The sequence below is a fragment of the Acanthochromis polyacanthus genome, chromosome 23 (genome assembly GCF_021347895.1).
Source record: "Acanthochromis polyacanthus isolate Apoly-LR-REF ecotype Palm Island chromosome 23, KAUST_Apoly_ChrSc, whole genome shotgun sequence".
NCBI classification, from domain to species: Eukaryota; Metazoa; Chordata; class Actinopteri; family Pomacentridae; genus Acanthochromis; species Acanthochromis polyacanthus.
The window spans coordinates 17,617,990-17,634,954 of record NC_067135.1 but is presented as its reverse complement, the minus strand read 5'-3'; the positions used below and the strand labels follow the sequence as shown (position 1 = coordinate 17,634,954).

At 39.6% G+C, this 16,965-nt stretch overlaps 1 protein-coding gene across 2 annotated transcripts; it reads right to left on the bottom strand.

Annotated features, from left to right (window-relative positions):
- Nucleotides 1-53: 53 nt before the first annotated feature.
- slc16a13 (solute carrier family 16 member 13) lies at nucleotides 54-12,505 on the bottom strand. Of its 2 annotated transcripts, XM_022217470.2 has the most exons (7): nucleotides 12,374-12,505; nucleotides 10,371-10,426; nucleotides 5,656-5,886; nucleotides 4,815-4,958; nucleotides 3,404-3,660; nucleotides 2,581-3,112; nucleotides 54-1,577 (listed from the first exon to the last, which is right to left on the bottom strand). In XM_022217470.2, the coding sequence occupies exons 3-7, from the start codon at nucleotides 5,882-5,884 to the stop codon at nucleotides 1,351-1,353; spliced, it is 1,389 nt and encodes a 462-aa protein (XP_022073162.2). In that variant the 5' UTR covers nucleotides 5,885-5,886; nucleotides 10,371-10,426; nucleotides 12,374-12,505; the 3' UTR covers nucleotides 54-1,350. The 2 variants fall into 2 exon arrangements, with proteins under 2 accessions (XP_022073162.2, XP_022073163.2); XM_022217471.2 differs by lacking the exons at nucleotides 10,371-10,426; nucleotides 12,374-12,505 and having other exon boundaries at nucleotides 5,656-6,365.
- Nucleotides 12,506-16,965: the final 4,460 nt, after the last annotated feature.

Genomic DNA, 16,965 nt, shown 5'->3' with positions numbered 1-16,965 from the left:
AGACCTGCCTAATACACTCAAAATTGAACCAAGACTAGTGAAAGACAAGACAGTAAAACAAAACACAATGAATTTAATCAAGCACAAAACATTACATTTTAACACATCAGTGACATTTTGCAGGTAGTTTGAGCGGCGGTTTTAGGATTAAAGGACCACAGTATTGCATGACAGTCTGTAAGTAAAAAGATTTCTGATGAACAGGTACCAGCGTTTCACCGTGCTTCTGCTCAAAACATGGTGTTCATCCAGCTGTTATCAAAGCCAGACGCTACTGCTCTACAAAGCCAGTGTTTGCTTATGGTTTACAAAAGTACAAAGTGCTTATGCAAACAAGCTGAATGTATCATCAAAAAAAAAGCACTTGGAAAAACATGGTTTTGTGCTCCTGCCAAGAATTACGGTGCACTGGTGGAAAGAGAAATTCCTGAGTCTAAGAGTTGATATCAGCAGCTTTACTGGGCTCAGTGAACAGCACTGTGAGTTTTTTTTTTTAACAATATATCTTCACACAAAAATCACATAGTAGTATAAAAAACAGTCATCTCTGGGATTCACTAATGCCCTATGTCATCAAATAAAAAAATAAGACCAGTGTTGGGAAGGCTAGCTTAAGGTGTGCCACGTGATTTGCATAAGTTGTGCTTCATAATAAAAAGACTGTATCCTATAAAAGGTACCCTATATCAACATTTAGTTGTTAGTTTTTGATCATGAAATTCTCGTCATGTACCTGAAGATTGTATTTATTATGTATTTGGAGATAACAGCAGGAAACAAAAAAAGATGGCCCCACAGTGACGGAATCCAGTCTCTCTGATGAACAGTATCCACAGTGTTAATTGTCAGAATATAGTTTAAATGAAGACTGTGAAATTCAAGTTAAATCATGTCTGTGCAAAATTTAAATATGCTCGTCAGTCTTTCAGCAGCAGAATCAGATTCACAGTCTCAAAGATCGATTTCAAGATTTTGTGTTTCTTAGTCAAGTAAGCTAAAAGTGCTATTAGAATGTTGTGGTAACAACTGAAAAACAAATAGAATTTTTCCTCACATATCCGATCTTAATCAAAGGTTTATGAGCTGTAATTAAATACTGAAATTGTTTCCTTTCAGGCAGTATCTACTGGCTTCAACATTAAACCAAAGTGATGATATGTAACAGAGCCAACCAGGAAGCTTCACTGTTCACTTTGGCTCACAGTCTCTGAGGTATATAATGCACCACCATTCATACACATGAGCAACAGCACCATGTTGAAGGCGTCTTCAGAAATTTGCCGTTATTCCTGAAGCCTTACCTTGACACAGTATTGAGGCTTACCGAAACTTGTTTTCTCACCCGTCAGATCACTCAGCACTTCTACTACTTGTGTCAGAGGGCAAACTGTTCATCTGTTCCAGCTCTGAATTCAAACCCTTATCTTTGTCGTCAAGGGAACGTCTCTGAGGAGGCGGAGGGTCGGTGCAGGAGAAAAAGTGAGGCAGAGTGGCCATGGTCAAGGTACCAAGAATGGGGAAAGAGCCTACTACCATGAAGGAGGCCATGTAGTTGCCTGTGATGTCCTTGAGCAACCCTTTGGACACAGAGAGGGGGAAAAACTCACATTGAAAGGCAGATCATTAAAGGAAAAATGGCATAAAGATGTTACCATCCAGTCTAACTGTGTAAAGATTGGTTTCATGCTGGGTAAGAGAAACATTCACTGCAGTTTACATAAGAAAATTGTGGCTTTACTCTAAAAATGATTTGGGTTCCTGCCAAATAACGTGTTTAACTATTAAAAAAAAAAATTGAATAAAGACACTTTTTAAGTAAACCTTTTTCAAAACTAAACACAACAATTTCCACAATCTAGCTGTGCAGTTTGCTACTTTTTTATTTGGCCAAGATCAATGAGGCGAGAAGTTTGAATTAAACTGAACTTTTTCCACAGCAGGTGTCACTGTAATTGATATTAAATGTATCTGTGCGTTCCCTGCTCTGTCATACTATCACGAGTGGAAAAGTGCATTTGATTTGTTTTGACCAGAAGGCCCATCATGCCTCGCAGCTGCTACAGTTAGCGTCAGAAGATTTACACGTAAAGCAACACTACATGCAAAGTGCTGCACAGACTCTTTCTACTGAATTAATAATCCAGATATAAATTACTGACACGTCATTTTTGATTATAGAAAATCCTACTACTGAATTTAATTCATCTGCACTGCATTTCATAATGTTGAAACACACCACAAAACTAGCACAAATATAATCATACCTTTCTGAGTGGCCACATACCAGCAGAACTTACCTGAGAAAGCAGTGTTTATTTTGCAGTTTGTGTGCATTGGCTATACTACGTTCCTGAGTAAGGAGCGTGAGAACTGAGTGACCTCTATTATTCCACTTAATGTTTCACTACTTTAAGCTTCCCTGCGTGAACCTGTGTTTATGGACTGACCCGGATCACTGTAGATAACATCAAAGTGGGTGCAGTGACCTACACTGCCAGATAAAATCACACACAGGGCAACCTGACCTGCAAATTAAAGATATGCAGGTGGTGTTATCTATGTAAAAACAGACTGTCATACCTGACAGAGGAGTCCCCAGCAGACCTGCACCGCTTTCGATGAGCTGCAGCAGCCCGAGGGCCCCCATCATGCGCTCCACGCCCACGATCAGAGGCACCACCGCAAACGCCAGAGAGGTCAAAGCCCCGGAGCAGAATCCATACAGGAGACTGATCGCCACCAGCGCCACGTAGGACCCAGACAAGGAGCTCACAGGCAGCAGCATGATGAACACACCTGCCAGGGCTGTCCAGAAGCTTAGCAGATGAATCAACCGAAAGTGGCGCAGGTCAGCGAACCAGCCCGACACTACGCGGCCCAAAATGTCCGTAGCTCCTGCGGCCGACATGACGAAAGCGGCTTGGTACTCAGAGAAGCCAGCTTGGCGGCTATGGGCCACCAGATGGAAATATGGCACGAAGTAGCCGGCGTTTAAAAGAGAAATAGCTAAGGTGTAGGTGACATAAGGCCTCTCACAGAGCAGTGACAGCTCCAGGTAGGAGGAGACTCGCTGCAGCTGGGCAACACATGACGACCTGCTGTCTGGATCCACCTGCAGATAAGGGAAATAAGGAAACGCTGAGCTGTCACCCAATGCCCCTGTTTTTTCTTTAGCAGACAGGTTCGACAAGCGTTAAGCCCTCCTAAAACTCTACTAAACAGTGGATGTGTCATTGTTTGCTGTAACTGATGACACTGGACTTACTGATGATCTTTTAAAGATGATTAGTACCTCAAAAAAAGCGCAAGTGTTGCCATTTCTCTCTGAGTGACACAGTCAGACTGATGCATGCTTTTATCTCCTGCAGGCTGAACAACTTTAACGTTCTTATATCCAGTTTACCTTTGCTGGGGCTTCAGAGCGCTTCTTTGGACGTATGAGCGCCCCGCAGGCTACGATGTTGAAGCTGAGGCCTCCCAGAATTAGCAGGGCTCCTCGCCAGGTGTACATCTCCACCAGCAGCTGGAAGAGTGGGTTAAAGGCAAATGAAGACAGGCCAATGCTGGAGAAAGCCAGTCCCAAAGCCAAGGTGCGTCGGCGGGTAAAGTTAGCCATGACTGTGGCCACCATGGGCGTAAAGACCAACCCCCAGCCCAAACCTGGAGGACAGTGAAGTAAAGTGAAACCGTGAGAGGTCAGAGATCGTCAGCAGTTCATTATTTAACCATCTGAACCCCAAAACGCCAGCCATTATGAGATTTTGTAGTTTCCAATGTCTTTGAACAACTTGTGTGTGATATTTTGTTCTGTTGGGAAAATTAACCACTTTAAGACTTTAATTTGTGATATTTTGTCAAAATCATTTTATTCTACGTGCCTCATTTTTTTTAAAGAAAACATCCCAAAATAACTCACTTGTTCTAAACAGATTGTGTTAACCCTCCTGTTGTCCTCATTTACAGGCACCAAAAAATATTGTTTCTTGGTCTGAAAAAAATAAAAAAAAATTAAGCAAAATAAATTTCCATATTTATAAAAATTTGCAAAATCTTCAGGAAGAAAATTTTTAAAATTCTTTAAAAGTTTCCCTTAAAAGTTTTATTTAAAAAAACAATTTGGCAAAAAATAATAATGCAAAAAAATAAAACAATTAAAAATCGTAAATATTTTAGAAAAAATGAATAAAAATCTTCCAAAAAAATCCAAAAATATCTAAAGTGATTCCATATATATTTCAGTAAAACTTCTAATATTTTCTTTAGGAACATTTAGAAAAAATAAACTTAAATCCAGCAAAATTCTCTTGATTTTAGTTGATTTTTTCTGAATGTTTTTTATAACTTTTTTTAACATTTCTTTTTTTGCACCAAAAAATGTTCAAAAATATCCCAAAAATGTTGAAAATGTTGAAGCTTTCACTGTGAAAATATATTTTCAATTTGACCAGCAGGACAACACGAGGGGAAAAAAAAGGAAAACATCTGCACTCAGCTAAAAGCAATAGACACACAACAAAATCTCAGGGAATGTATGTGGAAGGCCTTCATAGAGCAGTGAAAAATGATTAGAATTATTGAGGTTCGGAGGGTTAAACAGCTAGGATTAGGCTTAAGCCTTTGTCAAATTTTTGGAATTTACGCCTAAAAAACACCCATAAATTCAGAAACAGCTCCTCAACTGCAAGGCCAAACTGAAAACTTTGGGCTCTATTGTAAAGAAACATTTCCAACTTGGCATACTCTCTATATATATCAGATTTGTTAGACAGATATTGTCTTGAGCCAACACCAGACCACACTGTCAGACACATTACCTGAAATTACACCCATCGTGAGGTACAGGTGAGCAAGGCAGGTGGCTTGCGAGGCCAGAATGAGACCGAGTCCAGCGAGAAAGCCCCCCGTCATCACCACCAGCCTGGCATTATACGCGTTACACAGCGCTGCACCCAGTGGACCTGGAAAACAAACCCACACAGACATCTCAACAAGGTGATCTTTCTCTCTCAGAGCAGCTTTAAGCTTGTCAAAATCAACCCATTCCAAACACCATCACATTTATGTGCTTATTACCAAATGTTTTATCTGGCTACGTCATTCAATCAAACAACAATTACTGGATGTCTTCTGCTTAATTTCACACATATTCCTCTAATATTCAGTCTGACGTAGTTCATATCTTTGAAACCTTTGGGGTAACCTCTACTGCAACTGTAAATAACGTTTTAAATATGCATGGTTGCTGAGTTTGTAATGGGGGACTCTATTGGGGATTTGGTAAGGAGTATTATGTAGCAGCAGCAAGAATGCACCAATAATTTGTGTACTTCCTGTGCGATAGCATTGGTAGAACAAGAAAAATTGTAAAAAAAAAAAAAAAGCTGAAACGCTTCGTGGATCATTCATGTAGGTAATTTGTCAAGCGACATGCAATGGATCCGCTTCCTTAAAAGTGAAGATTTGCTGTTTTTTTTAAACGTATACAGTTTTTTTTGAGAATTTCAAGATATTTGACTAAATTTTTCATGCTTGATTTAGATTTTATTTAGTGTCTGATTAGAATCATGGTAAAGATGAGTAGCAAATGAATGGATAATGAACGCAGTCAATAGCTGCACCACTACAACCAGCACATTCAAAGCATTAGGGACTCACTGAAGAACTGCTGTGCTGCTAAGCCGGTGGATGAGATCCAGGAGACAGCCTGACTGCTTTCCTCAAAGTACTGGACAAACTCGACAAAGAAGACGCCCAGGCTCCGCATCAGGCCGAACACGAGGCTCGTGCTGACAAACAAAGCAGCCAGCAGCACCCAGCCCCAGCCTCCATCCGGGCCCTCGACGTCCTCGCTCCGGCTCTCCGAATTGGACTTTACCTTGGTCATGTCTAAGAAAAGAGAGGTGTGCCAACAATGAAAGAAAAATGCAGGCTAACATAAAAGCAGAATGAGCAGGGAATGGTATTAAGAAACCACAGAAGACATGAAGGTAGACGCCTCGGGAAATGTAACCGAACTAGTCTGATCCCCTCAGTGCCATAATGATTAACTTCCCACAAACCAATAAATTCCCTGGTTGTGCCTTGTATGTGTGACTAGGCTGTTTAACAGGTTGGCCTTTATTTGACAACATGTGGGTAAGAGGTGAGCTCTGACAGTGACTGCTGACAATCGGCTGTGATTTAGGTTTCATGTTTAGTAATAAGAAATTTTCTTTGTCCAGTTTCAATTTCACGTTTGTTAATATTTTAGTGTTACTATACACACAGCAGTCTGCAGAACTGAGAGAAAACAAAAGAAGGTTGGTCACTGCATTTGGTTAGCGTTTAACAATTACACACATGGACAAAATTGTTGGTACCCCTCAGTTAAAGAAGGAAAAACCCACAATTCTCACTGAAAACACTTGAAACTCACAAAAGTAACAATAAATAAAAATTTATTGAAAATTAAATAATCAAAAACAGCCATTACTTTTGAATTGTTGATTAACATAATTATTTAAAAAAACAAACTAATGAAACAGGCCTGGACAAAAATGATGGTACCTCTATAAAAGATTGAAAACTATTTGACCAGAGTGACATGATTAACTCAGGTGTGTCATTTAATTGACATCACAGGTGTTTCCAAACTCATAATCAGTCAGTCTGCCTATTTAAAGGGAGACAAGTAGTCACCCTGCTGTTTGGTGAAAAGGTGTGTACCACACTGAACATGGACAACAGAAAGCGAAGGAGAGAATTGTCCCAGGACATCCGAAAAAAAATTCTAGACAAACATCTTAAAGGTAAAGGCTATAAGACCATCTCTAAACAGCTTGAAGTTCCTGTGACAACAGTGGCTCATATTATTCAGAAGTTCAAGACCCACGGGACAGTAGCCAACCTCCCTGGACGTGGCCGCAAGAGGAAAATTGATGACAAATTGAAGAGACGGATCGTTGGAATTGTATCCAAAGAGCCCAGAGCAACCTCCAAAGAAATTAAAGGTGAACTCCAAGGCCAAGGTACATCAGTGTCAGATCGCACCATTCGTCGTTGTTTGAGCCAAAGTGGACTTCATGGGAGACGACCAAGGAGGACACCACTGCTGAAAAAAACTCATAAAAAAGCCAGACTGGAATTTGCAAAAATGCATGTTGACAAGCCACAAAGCTTCTGGGAGAATGTCCTTTGGACAGATGAGACCAAACTGGAGCTTTTTGGTAAGGCACATCAACTCTATGTTCATAGACTCAAAAACCAAGCATACGAAGAAAAGAACACTGTCCCTACGGTGAAACATGGAGGAGGCTCAGTAATGTTTTGGGGCTGCTTTGCTGCATCTGGCACAGGGTGTCTTGAAAGTGTGCAAGGTACGATGAAATCTGAAGACTATCAAGGCATTCTGGAGAGAAATGTGCTGCCTCGTGTCAGAAAGCTTGGTCTCAGTCGCAGGTCATGGGTCTTCCAACAGGACAACGATCCAAAACACACAGCCAAAAACACCCAAGAATGGCTGAGAGAAAAGCGTTGGACTATTCTAAAGTGGCCTTCTATGAGCCCAGATCTGAATCCCATTGAACATATGTGGAAGGAGCTGAAACATGCCATTTGGAGAAGACACCCATCAAACCTGAGACAACTGGAGCTGTTTGCTCATGAGGAGTGGGCCAAAATACCTGTTGACAGCTGCAGAACGCTCATTGACAAATACAGAAATCGTTTAACTGCAGTGATTGCCTCAAAAGGTTGTGCAACAAACTATTAAGTTATGGGTATCATCATTTTTGTCCAGGCCTGTTTCATTAGTTTGTTTTTTTAAATAATTATGTTAATCAACAATTCAAAAGTAATGGCTGTTTTTGATTATTTAATTTTCAATAAATTTTTCTTTATTGTTACTTTTGTGAGTTTCAAGTGATTTCAGTGAGAATTGTGGGTTTTTCCTTCTTTAACTGAGGGGTACCAACAATTTTGTCCACGTGTGTAGTTATTTTCTATGCGTTTTCAGTGAACCTTTCAAATTATTGTCTTTCTAAAATTACAGATTTGTTTCCATTACAGCACTGCTTAAGATATTAATCTCTTGTGATCACACACAGACTACAATATAAATGCACATACATTTCCTTTAGGATCTGGCAAGTTTGAGCCCATTTGTGTAAATGAATAACTCACAGTCAGATGTAGCTCTGTGTGTTTTTCCTAACCAGGGCTTTCTATATTGCAATGTTGCTGGCTTTAATGTACTGCACCACCGTTAAAAATGATCTCATAACGCAGTTAATGCTTTTTTACAGATTCCAAAATTTGTAAAAAAAAAAAAAGAAAAAAAAAGAGTAATGTTTTGAAGAGTTCATTACTCTGCCAAGGAACGGCATTATGAGTTATGTAACGATCACCGTGTGTTTGTCTGTCCATCTGTTTGTCTGTCTGTTAGCAACATTACTCAAAAATGGACACACGGATTTGGAGGAAATTTTCAGGGAAGGTCAGAAATGACACAAGGACCAAGTGATTAGATTTTGGCAGTGATGTGGCTTACAGTCTGGATTCATGGATTTGTTAAAGATTTCTGTATCATTGTGAGATAACAGGGCTGCACAGTGGAGTAGTGGTTAGCACTTTCGCCTTGCAGCAAGAAGATCCCCGGTTCAAATCTCGGCCTGGGCCTGGGATCTTTCTGCATCGAGTTTGCATGTTCTCCCTGTGCATGCGTGGGTTTTCTCCGGGTACTCCGGCTTCCTCCCACAGTCCAAAAATATGCTGAGGTTAATTGGTTATTCTAAATTGTCCGTAGGTGTGAATATGAGTGTGATTGTTTGTCTGTATATGTAACCCTGTGACAGACTGGCGACCTGTCCAGGGTGTCCCCTGCCTTCGCCCGAGTCAGCTGGGATAGGCTCCAGCACCCCCCGCGACCCTAATGAGGGTAAAGCGGAGAATGGATGGATGGATGGATTGATGTGAGGCAGCAGCATGGTGTCACTGTAACTATGACAACAAGTAAACACTACATCAGCTGCCTACTGAGGATCGCATGATTGTGATTCTACTACAGATCGACCGCTGTGGGCTTATTGGGACTTAAATCTGTTGGAAATGATACAATGATACAATTGATAAAATTTTAGGATGTTTCCGAGTCCCATCAGCTCCCACCACCCGCTACATATTTAGGTGACACGATTCGGTACCCGTACATAACGTACATACACATAACACACATCTGTGCTCAACACAAGGTCGTTTTATTTATGGGTACATCTATATTAAATGGCCACATTCTATAGTGCTATGATTTCTACCACAAATTTTTTCAAGATTTAATGCGTCGGAAATGCCACAGTCTTGACACTGAATTTATTTCTAATAGAAATGGTGTTTAACAGATACATTTTCAGCGACTAGCAGAAACAAAGGACAATGGTGACAAAGTTCCTCTTTTAGCTGCTGCAGCAGTCATGATGCCATTACTGACCTTGTATGATCTGCTACTACCAGAATGTACAACGGAATTTCCAACCAAACCACTTCAATGGAAGACAACTCAACTTCCTTTACTGGTTATTGAAGATGTTTTACCTTTCTTTCAAGAGGCTTCCTCATTCCTAAATAACTACCAGGCAGTCCTAGGAGTTTATTCTCACCTCAAAATTACACAGACCTTGTTGTTAACAGGTCAAGGGCCATGTGATTTATGTGTGAGAAAATATAACTGGAACTTCCCACCAGTCATGCAGAACTGAACCTCTTGTATGAGAGCTGAAATGTCTCAAAGAACCAAAAACAGAAAAGTGGGTTGATTTATACTGAAGCACTTGGAAACACCATGACCTGAATGACTCAAAATCTGCTTAGACACGGATTTCCCACATTTTTGCATTGGTTATTGTATTACTGCTATTCTGTTATACCTCCTCTGTCATGTAACTGATCAGCTCATTTGCACTGAGAAAAAGTTACATGACAACAATTTGTGGGTAACCAAAATTGAAAAGGATACCATTGTATATAAGTCAAACAATTCTTAAGGAATGGAACAGTTAGGTAATATGTAAAGGAGTAATTCAAACTATTTGCTTAAGCAGTGTTCTCCATTTAGCGTTGTTCACTATAATAAGTAGCAAATTAATTTTGAGTCAGAACAACAAGCAGTAAAGTCACTTGAGCCGTTTCTAACCTAATGCGACTCACTCACTGCTTAGCTCAAGGAATGAAAGGAATTTGCAGTCAACACACTCTAAAACTCACTTGCAGTGAAAAACAATCAATCAGCAAAACCGGTGGTAAGATGAAAACTTCAGCAAATCTTCAAACTTTATCTTCGTTTCACTACTTTTTGTAGGAGTACTTCAGTGTGTGTCACAAAATTGAGATGAACTCACCTGAAGAAGCAGAGGTTCAAAGGGATTACAGGCACCAGATTCCAGGGAAGCAAAAGCTGCAGGACAACAGACAATTTAACATCAACATCAAGTGCCGTGACTGTTTGTTGCAAAGTGTTTGGATTGATCCGATATGATTTTATACCACGGGAAATTTTATTCCTGTCTTCATTATAGCATTTATAGTGATGGCTATGTCTAATCAAGTAGGTTTTATTTATTTAGCTTAAAATAAAATAATCACATATTTGGCATGGCTGAGAACAAACACAACACAGCATCTGTTCAAGCAATCTGTGGGACTAATACGAGGTGAAAATTTTGGACACTTTCTGAAAAAGTACACATACACTTCTGTTCAAAGGTTTAGGGTCACCCCAAACAATTTTATGTTTTCCATGAAATCTCACACTTTTGTTCATGTGCTAACGTAACCGCACAAGGGTTGTCTAATCATCAATTAGCCTTTCAACACAATTAGGTAACACAATGTAGCATTAGAACACAGGAGTGATGGTTGCTGGAAATGTTCCTCTGTACCTCTATGGAGATAATCCATTAAAAATCAGCTGTTTCCAGCTAGAATGATCATTTACCACATTAACAATGTCTGAGTTGTACTTAAACATTATAACAAACATATATTTTTTAGGGGTTAATGCTGCAAAATATGCCCAACTACCAAGCTGAAGCATGGAGGTGTTTAGCTTAGCTTAGCATTTAAAGAAACCCCAAGCCCGGCTATGCCCAAAGTGCAAGGCTTGTTCCCATTCGTTCATCTTTTTGTTGTTTCTCTTTTCCCTGACTACTTTTAATTACCTTATTTTTTTGCAAAAATAAAGGATAATTATAACTGTTAAAAGTAAACAGACATGACAGGTATGACAAAGAGACCAAAGGCCCAGCTAGCAGCATCCTTTAGCTGACCATTTACAGCAAAATTGAGAGACTGATTTTCTTTCAAAAATAAGGACATTTCTAAGTGTCCCAAAAATTTGAACGGCAGTGTATATATATAAAATGTATTTAAAAACAGCACACAGATGAAGAGGGGTATTTTAAAAGCTGATTCATAAGCACATTATCAAATTTAACAATAGTACACATTTCGGTCTGGAACAAGTCCACAATACATTTCACTGCGCACTATACTATGAATAATTGTGTTTGTGATAAATAAAGGTCTTGAATCTTGAATATATAAATGCATTTGATTAATGTATATATTAAGCTTAAAGTCCTGCATAACTATTTAAATACTAAATAATAAGGTACATTCGAAAAATGCACCTAATTAATTTCAATGTTAAGGTCAAGGCCCTACAATATTGCATAAAATACAACTTTACCTGACTAATGTAAGTATTATTACTTTCTGGTAAACAAAAGAGTAACAGATTCAATAGTAAAAGGTGCCAGAGCTAAAATCTCCTGCAGAAAAAAAGTTGAAAAAAATATATAATAAAAAAAAATCTGTGTCACTTAATATTAGTATGTTGGACTGAATAATCATAAACATGTGGGTTGTTCACACACCCCTGCAGATACTGCTGGTGCTGCCTCTGCTCCAGTCAATCAGTGACTCCTGGTTAATTACTGCCATGAACAGGTAGATGAACCTGGACTGGACAACGCACGTGCATCGTCTCCAACCACATGTACACGACGTACGACTGTCACTGCGCTTGCGCAATCGATGTCACACGGTACTGCTTTACACAGAAAAAAATACCACAAAGCGTTCAGAAACACTCAACGTAAGCAGACATATTTTGCACATGCAAATGCACGTGAGAAGATTTTATAACCGTTTTCTCAGCAGTTGCTAGTGAGGTCTGTGTTACAGCGGTTAACGAGGTTGTGATACGGTTTCTTTTACATCGCGAAATTAACCATTTCATGACAATATAAACCCGGCTGACTAAATAAGATATTACGCATTTGCAGCAATTTTAAACGCTTGACAGCCTTGGAAAAGGCTTCACTTGTTTGCCACTACTCACCTCCGGTGTGTCACCTGTCTCTGGAGCAGCACATGATCGTCAGTGTTCGGTCTCACGGTGGTAAATAACATACTGACATAAGGCACTACTGTACAGCCGTTGAGGAAACTTCACCGGCCGCCACACAGCTGGTGCGCCTGCGCATAAGCAGTCTACACCGGGGAGGCCCTGACTGGACATTAAAATGTCACAAGTTCAGGGTAATAACTCAGACACCTAAATATACCAGCTTACCCCTGTGTGGTCTAAACATCTGTGGACTTGAGTCTGAAGTGGCCCTATATTTTTTATTTGACCAATTCCAGCATCTCTTCCGATATGAATTTCTGGCATGATATGTCACCATTTTCTCTTCAGTTAAGTAAAAGTTTTGCTTAATTGCTTAATTGCAGTTTATAACTTGTTGGGAGGTATTTTACTGCAAAATAGAGAAAAAACCTACAAGCAGATATGCAATAATAATTTACTGAACTCGTTGGTACCAATGAAATTACTTGACAACTATTTGAACTGAATATCTTTGAGTTGTCAACAAAACAGAACACACGAGGACATCATCTTAGGCTTTGAGAGACATTTTTAATCATTTTCTGACACCTTGTTGGACAAACAACAGTTAATTAGTTATGCATAAGCAGTAAAAACACACGCTATCATAAGAACTCATGTGTACAGGAGACAACTTTGTTTAGTGGGCGACAAACATCACAAACCTGACCTCCTGACCATAAATAGACTAGTATATGACACAGACATGACCCAGTGAAAAGTATTAAGTACATAAAGCTAGTGTTCTTTGGAGAATCAGGAACTAGGTGACGATAATGTAATTAGTTCCTTCAGTAATGCATGAGGATGTTTGTTGAATGAGTTGAGGCATTCATTCAGCCACAGACGCTGCTCAGTGACTGACTGGGTCCACTTGCACGAGTGTGTCCAATAAAACTCAGAAAGGACATTCTTCTGTTTGTAGGTATCTGTTCAACTTCAAAAATGTAATGAACAGACACTTCTTGACTTCAAGACCCCACCCTTGATCTGCATGTTATTATTTCCAGTATAGTGCATATTTGGTTGTTTAATCTGTTTGCTTTTACTGACAACACAACCATAAACAATATGTTGTTGTATTGTAGATATTTCAATTTCGTTATTAAGAAATCACATTTTCAGTGGATCCAATGTCTGGCAGCTGTGGGACAAGTTTGAACCAATGCATGCTACTCAATTAGCTGTTCAATTCAGTAGGCGGCATTGTCATGAAGAACAAAGGCCCTAGAAATGTGGTCCTACTGGAACAGGCAGTCGACTCTGCTGCAGATGCTACTGGCCATTCAAACATTTAGCTGAAGTTTTTTTCAAAGTTTAGTACAATTTATCCAGGCTTACGGTGTAATAGGTCTCCAGCGTAAGATCATTCTGCAGAACTATGTTTCTACTTGTTGAAAAAGCCATGAGAAGATCAGATCGATCCAGCAATAAGCATCAGTGTCCGCATTGTCCAAAATACTGAGTAGTTTCCTCAGCATTCTCTACTTTGACACCACCGCCAAAGATTCCGACTTCACTTCCAGGACAGAGCCTGATTTTCTGATCGGGTTCTTGGGTCTGTTCTTTACCCTACTGCCGTACAGGATGGACAATGGCACTGACCCCCACCAAGTGATAAAGCATCGGCAGCATGGTTCTGCAGACGCTAGATAGTAGATCTTCTACTACATGGGTACCAAAGTACTTGTGGTCTCCTCTTGATTGCCTTTTCTGCTTGTTATTGAGCTATTCTGAAGATAACAGTACAGGTCTAGGTCAAATATCATCAGCAGGAATCACACCTCTTGATTGTTGGCTTGTTTAGGCAACCAGTGATTCTGGAGTGTAGTGCATTGAACTGGTGCACAGGAAAACTGGTATGTTTTCTTTTTTTAGCAAAAGTCCAAATTTTCATGCAATTACGACTTCTTGCCAGTGTATCTCTATTCTTTGAGATGTGGCAGTTTGTTGCTAGCACAGTTTGCCACAACAAGGGTGTGGTAGAAAGTAAAAACTCAACCAACAGGTCGTGGTTTTCCTAGTAATCTTTTCTTTTATCCTGCTTTTTCAGCTCCACTGTGACTCCTCCTGGCTCCTGAGGCTTTGCCTTGCTGAAGGTTTGGCTCACTTAATAGCTTCTTACCATGATACTGACACTGAAGTCACACCCATGAAAATACACAAGAAACTAGTTTCTCAACTGCATCAAGCATTTTTTGACTTCGACTATTACACTACTGTTCAAACGTTTGGGGTCACAAAGACAATTTCATGTTTTCTATGAAAACTCACACTTTTATTCATGTGCTAACATAACTGCACAAGGGTTTTCTAACCATCAATTAGCCTTTCATCACCACTAGTTAACACAATGTAGCATTAGAACACAGGAGTGATGGTTGCTGGAAATGTTCCTCTGTACCCCTATGGAGATATTTCATTAAAAATCAGCTTTTTCCAGCTAGAATTGTCATTTACCACATTAACAATGTCTAGACTATATTTCTGATTCATTTAATGTTATCTTCATTGAAATAAAAAGTTTTCCTTCAAAAATAAGGACATTTCTAAGTGACCCCAAACGTTTGAACTATACTGTGTGTGAATAGAGAAAACACTATCTTCGGCCATTTGCTGCTGATTTTAGAAAGCCCATGACTCGATTAACTTGTCCTGCAGAAGCAAGATGAGAAATGATTCACAGCTGAAAAGTGTTCCCGGTGTGATGTGATAGAAAACTGCCCCATGGGTGTTCAGGAAATGAACACTAGAGGGAGGCAACAACAAGGTTTTAAATTTGTTTTTCTTTTGTTCTGTTCCAACTAAGCAGTGCTGACAGTCAGCAGGGCCGTAGCCAGGATTTTGGAATAGGTGAGATCCATGATGCGCGCGCAAAGCCCGCCCGAAAATTTTTCAATGTTTTTTAAAAATATTTATTTTTATATATATTTTTTAGGCAACAAGTCACACAAGATGTTTGTTGTTTAAATATCTTTTAATCAGCATTTTCCAAACAAAAATGTATATTTTTTCAAAAAAACAAATCAACTTTTTACATCAAAGGCTAGCTGAATCCTCCTGTGACCAGAGGCATCCCACCGTCGAAAGATATTCTCCCGGTTCACCTCCACTTTCTGATGCACATGCATCATCGCCAGGCCTGTCAGTCTGTCGTTGGACATGGTAGATCTAAGCCATGTCTTAAGTCTTCGCATGGCTGAGAATGACCTCTCACAGGCACAAGTCGTCACTGGAAAGGTTAGAAATATCTTCAACATACATTGTATGTTGTCTGATGAGCCAGGCGCTCATCAAAAAAAAAAATAATAATAATAATAATAAAAAAGCGCCGGATGCGCTCTCCGCTGTGGATAAAAGTAATTAAACTCTTTGATCAGATGATCTGACAGGCCGAACTAGTGCCGAATTATCTAAAAAAATATATTGTGGTCACCTTGGTGTAGATGGGCGGGGATGTTGTCTACAAAGTGCTAATAATAAAAACACTAGTTTTTGAACGGGGTTTGGCCCGCTGCCAAGCGCGTCACAGGGCGCATTTGCGGGTACGTGCATCAGCTGATCAAACAGCTTTTCACCGCAACACGCACACAGGCACAAACAGAACACAAAGCCCATGGATGTTTACCACAATTTAAAATTTACAAGCACGTTTCACAGAGAGGTTTCAAGTTTTTATGAGTTTATGTTTTATTCAGTTGGGCATATTTGGCGAAAAAAAAAAAAACTCGGAAAGAATAGGTGAGGTCCGGACCTCGCTGACCTCATACCTGGCTACGGCCATGACAGTCAGAGCCCTGAACATCCAGAGTCCAAACTTTTACTTTATTGGTCTTTTCCTGTGAGGATTATTTTATGGATCAATCAAAACATGACATTAAGAATCCATGTTGTTCAGTGTAATGACTCAATAATGTCCCTAAACTACAGGGTTCTTTTAAATAAAAGATTTTAATATGTCACAGATGGTGGAATCCCATGAAGCTAGTTCAGGGTCCTGGTATTGTTTGTGCTGCTCCTCTGTCACATTGCCATGACCCATTTACTTTGTTCTTTACCTGATTCATGTAGATTTACCAGTGGGTTATGTTTTATGTGTGTTTATCTGGTTATTCACACAAACATGCATGTTGATGTGTGTATTTGTTAATTTGATGTTGTATATGTGGAAGAGCTGGAGCAAATGATTATCTCTATAAAATGTGGTAACAATCTCAAAAAGCATCTATCATCCAAAGTCCCAAGATGACTTCCCCAAATGTCTTGTTTTGTTCACAAACCAGAGGTATTCTGTTTATTGTTATAGTGGAATGTTAAAATTTTAGAACCTCCAATCACAACAGTTTGACTTATTACACAAACCAATTAATTAATTATCATTGTGTCTTTAATAGGCTGCACAGTGGCTGTTTTCATCCTGTCCTTCCTGGAATCTTTCTGCGTGGAGTGTGCATGTTCTCCCTGTGCATGCGTAGGTTTTCACCAGGTTCTTAGGCTTCCTCCCACAGTCCACAAACATGCTCATGTTAATGGGTAGCTCTAGA

Excerpts from the sequence above, each read along its gene's own strand:
- slc16a13 (XM_022217470.2), bottom strand. The coding sequence starts at position 5,884 with ATGACCAAGGTAAAGTCCAATTCGGAGAGCCGGAGCGAGGACGTCGAG. Across the intron at positions 4,959-5,655 it reads AGCAGCACAGCAGTTCTTCA|GTCCACTGGGTGCAGCGCTG; the intron begins GTGAGTCCCTAA and ends TTTGTTTTCCAG. Across the intron at positions 1,578-2,580 it reads GCTGGGGACTCCTCTGTCAG|GGTTGCTCAAGGACATCACA; the intron begins GTATGACAGTCT and ends CTGTGTCCAAAG.